General features: G+C 37.7%; 1 protein-coding gene across 1 annotated transcript; it reads right to left on the bottom strand.

The window, feature by feature from the left end:
- Nucleotides 1-12,671, bottom strand: LOC132842848 (IgGFc-binding protein-like). The gene is made up of 17 exons (XM_060865759.1): nucleotides 12,564-12,671; nucleotides 12,375-12,422; nucleotides 10,976-12,229; nucleotides 10,575-10,828; nucleotides 9,872-10,454; nucleotides 9,143-9,765; nucleotides 7,623-8,190; nucleotides 7,336-7,538; nucleotides 6,546-6,693; nucleotides 5,521-5,774; nucleotides 4,852-5,434; nucleotides 3,423-4,045; nucleotides 2,451-3,024; nucleotides 2,006-2,208; nucleotides 1,499-1,870; nucleotides 1,124-1,380; nucleotides 1-152 (listed from the first exon to the last, which is right to left on the bottom strand). The coding sequence occupies exons 2-17, from the start codon at nucleotides 12,418-12,420 to the stop codon at nucleotides 140-142; spliced, it is 6,558 nt and encodes a 2,185-aa protein (XP_060721742.1). The 5' UTR covers nucleotides 12,421-12,422; nucleotides 12,564-12,671; the 3' UTR covers nucleotides 1-139.

Below are 12,671 nucleotides of genomic sequence, written 5' to 3'. Positions count from 1 at the left end.
TCATATTGCAAGTGCTTTATTTATTTTTGGATTTTGATTGATAATTTCAGAGAATCATGTATGAAATCATATGGTATATTTTCAGACATTTTGTTTGGTTGAAGCTCCCAGCCTCCAGAATTTATTAGCAGTTCTTTCCTCATGACACGGTGCTGAAATAAAAACAAGAGTTATTATATTAGACATTAGTATATAGTTGTCCTATTAGACATAATTTAATAAAATAATTCTACAGCTATGTTATATTTCAGTTTTTACTACACATACATATACATATATGAGGTGAATCTATACATACAAATGTATTTCTAAAAAATAATGGAAAGGATACCAGTGAATTGTGAAGAAACCAGAAAAGAACATGACATCATTTACATGACCAATACAAAGACAGTTTCCCCATGTTTACATATACATATATGTATACATATACAAGGATTTATACATTCACATAATGTCATTTCATACTGTATTTCATATTTATACCCTATATGGTTAGTAGTTTGTGGGGACCTGACCATCACACTCATATGTTCTTGTTGCATTTGTCCTATTGCAGATATAATCCATTCTTTGCTGTTATAATAAGCTCCACTATTCTGGGAAGGCTTTCCTCTAGATGTTGGAGCATGGCTGTGTGGATTTGTGTTCATTCAGCTAAAAGAGCATTAGATTAGACACTAATGTTGTAAGAGTGAGGAGGTCTGGGGTGCAGTCAGTGTTCCAGTTCACCCTAAAGGTGTTCAGTGGGGTTGAGGTTAGGACTCAAGGACTTTCAAGTTCTGCCACTTCAGACTAAACATGCCAGGTCTTCATGAAGCTTGCTTTGTGCACAGGAACATTGTCCTGCTGGTATAGTTTTTGAGCATCACATTTCCAACAATGGGAAATTGTAATGCTACATCATTAAGACTATTTCTAAAAACTAATTAAATGTTTATTCTAGGTCTTGTGTCTGCAAACTTTCACCGACACAGTGTAATTAAGAAAAAAGATTGCTATAGAGCAGAGCAGAGTTTGAGTATAACATCTAAGAGTAACATTTACTTTTAAGTATGGAAACAAGTCAATATACAAGTTATAATATTTTTACTTTTGACTATTTGATTTTGCAGATACTCACCAAGTGGGAAAATCAGGAGCTCTGTATTGATCCATATAGAACATTATGCTTTCGCCAGTAATAGAGCCAGTTAATTTTCCACATGCGCCACAAACTTTATCAGCAATTGCTTTGTTCACTGTGATTATGAGCTCCTGTGATTGACTGTAGGACAATCTCATGACAGATGTTTTCTCAATGATCACTGTCTGATCAATGACCTTAAAAATTACCTCATTGTTTACCATAGTAGGAACAGTCACCTTTTTGCCATTGAACTAGATGTTTAAGAAAGAAAACATATAAGTTATGAAGTAATGTTCCTGTAACCTTTTAATTTAAAGGATGATGGGTGAGCAAGTAGAACAGTATGAAATGGAAAGATTTCTTGCTTACCCAAATGTCATTCTGGCTGGTAACAGTGACAAGAACATTGTCAAAGAAGACATGAACAGCTACAGTAGTGAGGACTCCATTTCTCTCTTGCAACACTCCCACCACACGGAACCACATCCCTATAATGGTATCGTCACATACATACACCAAATCATACGCTCCCATAGACGGGATGTTCCAAATTGTTCCATTGAAAAGCGTAAAGGAGCCTGCGATCTCCAACTTGCACTGTTTTGGGTAACATCCAGTAACACCATTCTCTATCTGGCATATTTCATCAGTTTTACATGTCATGCTTTCATATTTCACTATACCAGATTGCTGACATATCATTTTTTCTTGACAGCCTTCTTGGACAACAACCTCACCAATCTGGAAAAAAAATTTTTAAAAATAAGATGGAGAAATTCTATGGAGAAAGTGGTTACGAGTGGTCAATCAAACTAGTTAATGTATGCAATGATTATTATTGGTATAGACCTTTAAGCAACAAAGATTTTAACTTACCTTAAAGGTTTTTCCATTCGCATAACAGCTACACTGATTCTTTTTAACACACCCTGTCCCGTTACTAAAGAATCCAGGTTTACACCTACAGCCTTCGACACAGGTCTGAATATTACATTTCATGACATCACTGAGGCCAGGACAAGGTGTGTCGCATGCCGTTGCACAGATTTCATAAACACTGTTGTCAGGGCATTTCAGAGCTACAGAGAGCAGGGATAATGGTTTAGTTAAAGAATTATTTTCAGTTATTTAACTGCTAATGTTAAGTGTTTGACAGGTTAAAGTAATGAAAATGAGTTGATTGGTAAAATGTGATTTGAGACTGTCAAAAATCTTAAATGGGTAATAAACAGTTTACTTTACATTCATTTTTTAAATCAGTTCATTTTTGTTAGATTTACTCCTCCTGTTACTGATCCTTCCAAATATACTTGACACTTACGGCAAAATGTTGGTGTTCTCCAGTTTTTAACAGGGATTTTAAAGTCCTGACAGGCAGTCATGTATGCAGTGACACTGTGGCACAGCATATGCTGATCTCCCTTGCTCATGCAGACGTCATATACACAATCTCTGTAGTAGGATTCAGGGTTAATTACACTGTGACAGGCAGCAAATGGACCTTCAGGGTTGGTAATAATACTACAGTCCTTTTCAAATACAACTTTCTGATCTTCAGCACACTTTGGACAGAAATCTCCACTGCAGCCATCATCACACACAATACCAGGGACAGCCACTTTCCAAGCATTTCCGAATGTAATTATGTCTGTTTTTTCTACTGCTTTCCCATCTGGTAGCAGGAGCTCGTCATTCTTATTACCATTATAGCTTCCACACATGCCACAGGTCTTTCCAAGGTAAGTGCTGGGGACTGTGATAATAACGTGGTAAATCATGTCATAGGCCACTCTTAGACCAAAGTTTGTAAAGATTACGTTGTTGTAGCCCACCTGCTGGACTATCACTTCTCCTTCATTAAGACTTACAGGTATATTAGTTAGGACACCATTAACCTGAAAAAGAAAGTAGTTCTTGTGAATGCTTTTGTACATTATTTTTTTCCAAATCAGTTGTTTAATGTTAACATAACATGGGTTTGTAATTATGAAAGTTAATTTAAATTTCCTCAAAGAACTACAACTGAATGTTGGTAAAAAAAACAAAAAAACATAATAAATATTTGATATGACATATTCCGTGCTAAACTAATAGGATATGTTTACATATCTCACTTCAGAATACTCAATCCTCCCCATTCTCATCACCTTGCTTAATCATCTCTGAGAAATGAAGCTGGTTAACTTGCTGGACTCACCCAAGGTGTGGCCACTCACCTCCAGGTTTAAAGGCCTCTGCCTTTGGCATTTATGGCTTTCACAATATCACAAACTATAAAGAAGACTATACTAACCATGACCTGATGTAGCTGATTTCTTCGCAGAATTATAATCATGCCGTACACCTCCACAACAACCACCTTGGCCATCGAGACATTTGGAGTGGTTTGGATTTCATTCCATTTCTCATTCTCTACTATGACTGCAAATGGAGTGAGTTTTGTTCCATCCAGATGGCAGCCCTTAGCGGCAGTGTACGTACAAGTGCCCTGGAAGTCGTAGGTGCCATTATCAAACGTGTTGTAGTGAGGATCTCCATAGATGTTACAGGTGGCTTGAGAGAGTGGTTGGCAGGCTCTGATCCCATTAGAAACATTGCATGCTGTTCCAGCTGGACATTGTGCATTTTCACAAATAATTTTACCATTTGTGGGGTTGCAGGTACAGTTTTTGCTGCAGTTGTTATCATCCCAGATGGATTCTCCAGCCTGTAAGTAACGCACTTCACTTCCACTTTTGTACACACAGCCACACTGATTCTTAGGAACACACTTGTTTCCACTCCACAAGTATCCATCATCACAAGTACAAGCCTCTACACAGTTTGCTTTGCATGCAGCAGAAGGAGTGGGATTCTCACAGGTAGCAGGACAGGCACATGACTCAAAGTGACTGTTAGCAGGACATGTAGGGGTAGCTGGATAAAAAGTTTTTCAGTAAATCTACACATTGTTGTACAAAAGCAGTTTACAGATATCTACAGCAGTGGAAACAGCTACAATGACATGCAAAATAATTCACCCCAGATAGTAATAGACTTATTTGGGAGTAAATGTTATGAATTTATACAAAATATTTCATAATATTGAAGAGCCATTATAGGAAAAAGATATATCAAGTCAAAGTTGGGGTAAGGCATTAGCCCTTAACCCTAAACTGCACATTTCTATAAAGGAGATAAAAGGAAGCGATGCTGGATACTAGCATCTGCCACATTTATAGCAGACACCCTTGTCTGCCATAAATGTAAATGCTTGTCACTCTGTGAACTCTATTCCCCACAGTGAAGCACGATGGTGGTAGCATCATGTCACTGAATGCTATTCATTAACAGAGATTAGGAAACTAAAAGGGTTTAAGGTAAGATGGATGGAGCCAAATAAAGGACAATTCTAAAATAAATCCTCTATAATCTAAGAGACTTGATACAGGGATGGAGGTTCATCTTTCAACAGGCAGTGAGCATAGTGCCAAGGTTACACTGGCATGGTTCAAAACTACCTGATTGTGTTACAATGGCCCTGTCAAACCCAGACTTTAATCCATTTGATAATCTATGATAAAAGTTCAGTAATGCAGCCGATACAAATTAAGTACAATTTAAAACATTTAAAAATATTAATTATGTACAGTTAAATTAAATTTAATGGAATATAACATATTCTGAGGCCAGAGATTAGGTTTTCTGTAAACACACACATACACACATATCATAATACTTACGACAGCCAATGATGTGTCTCCAGTCGTGCACATGAACACCAGCTCGCTGACAAGCATCTGCATATATCTGTGCTGTTTTACACAGAAAATTCTTAAAACCTTTTCCCATGCAGAAGTCCATAAGACAATTTTCATAGAAAACCTTAGGGTCAATAAGAGAGTTGCAATCTCGGAATGGACCATCAGTCAGCATGGTGGCCAAGTGACAGAAAGACTCTGCTGCTAGACGTTCAATCCATAATTCTCCCTGACAGCTCTCACACTGACCTACACAATCATCTGTGCAATAGGCTTCTCCCACAGCACCTGGTACTCTCCAGCTCTTTCCCAGTTGTGTTATACTGCCTGCCTCACTGCCACTAGGAGTAGTAAGGTCATCACCCTTAATTCCATTGAAGTTCCCACACATGCCACACATCCTTCCTGTAAAACTAACTGGTATTTTCACCACCAAATATTGATCCCAATCATACTGCACTGACAATCCAAAGTCTGTCTCAACAATGACTGACAGACCGCTTTGCTGAAGAGTTATTCTGCCATTGTCCATAGAGATTGGAAGATACCACAGTGAATCGTCAATCTGAAATGTATTAAAACATGAACATTAGAACAATAGAAATTCCAATTGCTATAGTAGGTCAATGCTAAAAAAAAATGTAAACTCACTCTGACAAGCCCATTCTCATGTTGGACAATGGTAATGGTTTGACCATAGACTTGAATGATGACTTGACTGACACTGGTGCCTTTTGAGCTTCCAGTACGCTTATTCACGGCCTGGACTTCAAATGCTGCATGGTCCTTGTCTGCTTTGCAGTTTTTAGCCATGATGTAAGTACAGTTTCCCATGAAGTTGTAGTACTCGCCATCAAAAGTACGGTAGTGTGGATCTCCCATGACCCAACAGATACCTGGTGAAGCTATAGGAATAATTATAAAATATTAATATTTTAAGACATGTGGATGACTTGGAAATGACCTGAATGGGAAAAAAAATTAAGAGATGTCATTCACTAATACGTTGCATAAATTCCATAAAGTTATAAAACATTACTACATTTCTATAGATATAGGTACATGCATAAATTGGTATTTTTTGGTCTGAAAATACATATAGGTGTTTTCACAACATGGGGTGTAACAAAAGTCCGCAGGTGAAGAAGTATTTTCAAAAATAATAGATGGTCTCTTGTCTTTGAACACTAACATTTTTTGATTATCTTTGTGAACATTAGTCTGTTGTCATTGCAAATTAAAAACCCTCATACTTGAATACCATTCTCTTTATTTACATTTTTAAAGTGGTTTAAACTTATATCATTTGGCAGCATAGAACATTTTCTAGAACATGTTTTTGTTAATTTTCTGTGTTTTCCTGTGTGCTCTCCCAGGATTTAAATGAGAAACTGACCAAGCACTCATCTTCACCATTTCAAACTCACTTCAAGGAAATGTTCAAAACCTTGTTCACATAAGGTTGAAGACATTGAAATAAGCATTGTCATCTATTTACTTATTTATAACCAGCTCTTTTCTAGTCTGTTTTTACTTCATTCAGAATAAATTTACATAAAAGTATTTGCAGGTAGTATACAGTTTATACTTTACAGTTACAATGTGTCATATGCTACTCCTAAATCTTTAAGAAAGATATCTGTGAGCAGGAATCCAGGTAAAGTGCTTTTACTCACCATTAGGTTTTGGATAGCAGCCAAGAACCCCGTTCTGAATTTCACAGACTTCAATAGAACTGCATTCTATGGATTTATGAATTACTTTTCCAGATGGAAGGCAAGTCAAACTTTCTTTGCAAGATTCTGTGATGACAGTCTCATTAATCTGAAAGGGGGTTTAACACGTCATCAATACTACATTCTTGTTTTCGATGCTTTAAAATTATTTTGTTTTATATTTTCCAAAGTAATCATATCACATGGCATCTACCTAACAAGAGCTTATGTAATACTCTCAGAGTCTCTCAGTATGGAGTAGCAACTGGTCGCTGTATAAAATATGAATGGTAGCATGTAGCACTCCACATGGATGCTGTATAAACAATAGCGTTCCAAATGTTGATAAAGTAATAGTGAGACAAATACGAAAAGATTACCAGATTTCTATATACAGTATATCACCACTGCCTTTGTGACTGATTTAAATTACGTTTTATTAATTTAGCTTTTAACTGTTAAACAATAAGACACATTATGACTTATAGTTTTTGTCTTCATGCCAAAAGCAGCAGCCAAGATTCTTAAAAAACTTGTCAGCTCAGAATGATAAAGTTTCTTCGGAGGAGGTATAATTTTATTGTGGATCAGCCTCATGGACCTCTCTCTCAGTCAATTGTCAGTGCCTGACCTCATGAATGCTTTTGTGGCTAAATAGATAAATCCTCCCAGCCACACTTCAAAATCTAGTATAAATCTTCCCAGAAAGAGGAGGTTATTATTACAGAAAGGAGTGGTAGATATGACTTACCTTATAGGTGTGTCCATTCTCATAACAGCTACAATGATTTGCTGTAATGCAGCCAGTCCCATTGTTAAAGAATCCATGGTTACACATGCAGCCTTCAGCACAAGTCTTAATATCACAGTTCATTACATCAGTAAGGCCAAGGCAAGGTGCATCACATGCTTTTGCACAGATTTCATAGTTACTGTTGTCAGGACAGGTAAAGGCTGCAAGGATTAAGCACAAGGAGTAGTCAGAAAGTGTTTTTATTTTTTTGCGCTTAATTACTTCCTAAAAACTTGTATACTTACGACAGAATGTAGGTGTTCTCCACTTTTGAACATGAACACCTGCATCCTGACATGCTGTCATGTATGCAGCAATGTCTTGACAGAGCATCTTTCGATTTCCTTCACCCATGCAGACATCATAGACACAATCTTTGAAGTAGGAGTCAGGGTTAATTACACTGTGGCAAGCGGCGAATGGACCTCCAGGGTTGGTAATAATACTACAGTCCTTTTCAAAGGCAATTTTCTTATCTTCAGGGCATATTGGACAGACATCACCACTGCAGCCATCATCACACTTAATACCAGGAACAGGTACTTTCCATGCAGCAGCAAATGTTTTCAGTTCTTTGGTTTCTTTGCCATTTGGCAACAGGAAATCGTCATTCTTATTACCATTAAAGTTTCCACACAAGCCACAGGTCTTTCCTGCATAAGTGCTTGGGACTGTAATTGTGACGTGGTAAACCATATTAAAGGTGACTCTCAAGCCAAAGTCTGTTAGTATTACATTTTGATCGCATTCTCGCTGGACCCTTACTTTTCCGTTATCCAGACTTACAGGAATGTTCATCAATAATCCATTAACCTAAAAATATTGAAGAAAATAAGTAAAGGATTCTGGATTTGGTTATTATATTGTTAAGACCTGGACACCTGCTGTGATTTGCTAACCAGAATTCCTGCAGTGGAGCTCTTTACCTAGGTAATACAGGTACCTGGACATTTAAGGTAACATGGCCAACAAGACTAATCATTCCAGAAAACTAAAACATGAACAAGACTAGGCAGGTGTAGTTGTTGCCAGACCTCAAGTTTGCACACAGACCATTTTTCTTCTTTCTATATATTCGCCCCATTTACCACTAACTGACTCTTCAAAACATAATAACAAGCAATTTACTCCAAATTCTACCTTTATACTTCAGGATGCATCAATTTCACATTTCAGTAAGAAATCAGAGATTTGAATATCAGAATCTGTACCTGATACCTAATTGATACCGATAATGTCTTTGTGGTGAGACTGCATTATATAAGTATCTGTTGCCTAGCTATGCAAAACATCAGCAATTGCACAACATCTGTGTTCTGTGTTCACATGCATGATCTGTGCTGTGTCATTCAACGTAATGTCAGTGGAATGGATCAGAGGATAGCAAATCTGATCTAATAACAGTCCACTGTTTCAGGATATTAGGATATTATACACCTGATACTGACACGTGGTTTGACTGGTACATCATTTTTAGTATCTTTAAATAAGTCATTTTAAGATGTACAATTTTAAGATTTATAATTTCTAAAAGCAAAATTATAATTTACTGTATAAAGCAACGTTTTACTACAATTTTTCCAGGATATAGCTTTGATCCATGTACTAACTAACTACATTTATTATGAACTATTATTTTTTTCCATAATAAAAGTTATTTGTGAAATGTGATCATTAAGTCTGCTCACTGTGTTTGTTAAATACAGGATGTACAGTATATAGGTATAGTTGACATTACAGTATATAACACAGAGTTTGTACTAACCATTATCTTATATAGTTGATTCCTTTGCAGCACTAATGTCATGCCATACACTTGGACAATCACCACCTTTGCCATGGAGACTTTTGGAGTGGTTTGGATGTCATCCCACTGTGAATTTTCTACTATAACTGCAAATGGAGTGAGTTTTGTTCCATTCAGATGGCAGCCCTTAGCGGCAATGTAAGTGCAAGTGCCCTGGAAGTCGTAGGTGCCATTATCAAATGTATTGTAATGAGGATCTCCATAAATATTACAGGTGGCATGATGTACAGGATGGCAACCTCTGATCTCATTTACTACACTGCATTCAGTTCCACCAGGGCATCCACTGTTTTCACATACAACTTGACCATTATTTGAATTGCATGTACAGTTTTTGCTGCAGTTGTTATCAGCCCAGATGGATTCTCCAGCCTGTAAATAACGCTCATCACCTCCACTTTTGTACACACAGCCACACTGATTCTTAGGAACACACTTGTTTCCACTCCACAAGTATCCATCATCACAAGTGCAAGCCTCTACACAGTTTGCTTTGCATGCAGCAGAAGGAGTGGGATTCTCACAGGTAGCAGGACAGGCACAGGACTCAAAGTGACTATTAGCCGGGCATTTAGGGTTAGCTGAGAACAAATAAAGGAACTTTTAATAAGATATAAAGTAAACATTATAGATATTAAGCTCTGATAATGTATACATTCTATAATCTATTATATAATCTATACTTACTACAGCCAATAAGGTGTCTCCAGTTATATACATGGACACCAGCTCGCTGACAAGCATCTGTATAAATCTCTGCTGTCTTACATAGGAAGTTTTTGTATCCTTTTCCCATACAGTAGTCGAAGAGGCAATTTTCATAGAAAATATTGGGATCAATGACAGAGTTGCAATCTCGGAATGGACCATCAGTAAGCATTGTGGTCAAGTGACAGAAGGCCTTTGCTGCCAAACGTTCGAACCAAGATTCTCCCTGACAGCTCTCACACTGGCCCACACAATCATCACTGCAGTAGGCATCTCCTGGTAAACCTGGTACTCTCCAGCTCTTTCCCAGTTGTGGAATACTGCCTGCTACACTGCCACTGGGAATGGTAAGGTCATCCTCCTTCTTTCCATTGAAGTTCCCACACATGCCACACATTCTTCCCATGAAGCTCCCTGGTATATTCACCACCATATATTGATCCCAATCATATTGCACTGACAGACCAAAGTCTGTATTGATAATAACTGACAGACCGCTTTGCTGAAGAGTTATTCTGCCATTGTCCAAGGAGATTGGAAGGTACCAGAGTGAATCACTAATCTGAAGAAAGTCAGCAAATTAATTTCATGATATGCACTAGTAGTACAGTTATACTTCACATTTGTGACAAATAATGATAACCCTCCACCTAGTTAACACATTTTTATAGATTATACTTACGCGGACAATGCCAGTCTCATGCCGGACAATTGTGATGTTTATACCATAGACTTTGATAATGATTTTGCTGACAGCTGTCGTTTTTGCACTGCCAAGGCGTTCATTCTCAGCTTGGACTTCAAAAGCAGGGTGAAAATTGTCCACTTCACAGTTTTTTGCCATGATATATGTACAGTTGCCCATAAAGTTGTAGTAACTGCCATCAAATGTACGGTAATGTGGATCTCCCATGACCCAGCAGACACCAACTTTAGCTGAAATTAATTTTGAAAATAGGTTCATTCAGTGCCATTCCTATATCTTGTGTCCTATAACTGCATTCTGCAAAAATACTTCGATAAATACATTTCTATAAAACTCAGAGAAAATGTGTTTTCTATGAAAACTATATTTTGTCTTACCTGGAGGATTAGCAGGGGCAGGAGATCCATATCCATTTTCTTTTGATGCACCAAAGCTGTACAGAGCAAAAGGTGAGTCTGAATGAGAGACTTGATGGAAGCCTGTGCCTTCAGCATAACTGAACTGTGTCCATGAGTATTCACTTTTCCCTGCTTGAGTCCACTGCAGGTCATTCGGTAATGGCTTATTATCTAGTGTCATTTTTCCCAAGTCTTTGGTTTGAGCTATAATAATAGCTTCATTGGTAAAGCCAACTTGACTATCCATAGTATATGAAGTGCTAAATCGGTTTACAGGCAGGACAGTAATGAGGAAGGGGTCATTTATTTCTCCAGCTTCTGTAATTCCACCATTAAATTGATATAACACTTGAACTGCTTTATCAGCAATTAAATGCAGAGAGTTTGGATATGGAAGATTGATATAGAGCGTTTCTCCAGCCGCCATTTGTTTTGGTGTTTTGGAATCTACGCCATCTTGAGTAGTTATCTGGATGTCAGTGTTCTCTGAGGCCTGAATGATTACTGTATCAAATCTGTATGAAGGTTTTTTGTATGCAAGAGTTGCAACTACAAACTCCTTTCCCCAGCTACTTACAGGAAGCAGTTGTTCGTACACATGATTACAATCTGTAAAATACCAGGTACAGCTGTGTCCTGTAAAGACTGCCACTGGTTGCTTGGCAGATACTTTGGAGCCAGTCAGATCTTCTTCACTTTGGATTTGCACACTTTCAAATGGTTCCAGATTAATGATAAGTGTGCTACCTCGTGTGTACTGCTGCCCAGCAAATGTCACCATACCGTTGAACAGAATTGCCACAGTGTTTTGTATGCCTTGATTGGAAATGGAGAACTCTTTATATTGACCAGGTGGACCCATCTGTGGAGTATAAAGGTAATACTCCGTACCCCAGTCTTTGATAGGGTAGATCACTGAAGTGTCAGCTGTGTAGGGCTTATAATTTAGTGACAACACCAGAACGTCCTGATCAGCTTCTACCTGGACAGTCTGTCTGTTTTGTGAGCTTCCAGTCATCTCTACCCCATCAGGAAGCAAGAAAGACTTGCCAGTTCCTGGTTGAAGAGTGGCCTCAAAGACATTTCCCAGGGCAGTCACCTTCACGTTTGTGCTTAAGAGAGAACTTGGGGGGCTAGAGACATCTACACTGAAATGTGGTACACCTGTATACTTATAATTCTGCATAAAGGAAATTGCAAACTCCTTCCCTGCAGGCCCAGCAGCACATATCCCTAAAATGTTTAAATAAAACAGTTAACGTACATCAATAAAAAAAAATTTAATTATATTTATCAAGTATCTAAACAGTTACAAACAAATTAGCTGTTTATATAAGACAATATACCATTAACTTTACATCTTATTCTGGAGTCTTACCACAGAGAAGAGTTGCGACAAAAATATGGAGAATTTTCAACTCCATAACTACAGAAAAAGCGCAAGCAAAATTAATTAGTTTTCATGAAAAGACTCAGACAACCAGTTACAAAAGATATAGTTCAAAATATCTTGGAATGCATCAACTTTGTCTCTTTTAGGTTAGTCATTAATAGTGCTGTGTCTTACCTGTGTCAGGGCTGTGACTGTCTGAAGTTGACTGAAGTTGAGGTTTTGTGTATTAAATTCTCTCCTCCACCTCAACAGCAGCCAATCAGTGCTGCTTTACCACTGCAG

Source organism: Tachysurus vachellii, chromosome 3, assembly GCF_030014155.1.
Source record: "Tachysurus vachellii isolate PV-2020 chromosome 3, HZAU_Pvac_v1, whole genome shotgun sequence".
NCBI classification, from domain to species: Eukaryota; Metazoa; Chordata; class Actinopteri; order Siluriformes; family Bagridae; genus Tachysurus; species Tachysurus vachellii.
The sequence above is the reverse complement of the archived record's forward strand: the minus strand, read 5'-3'. Positions and strand labels throughout refer to the sequence as shown.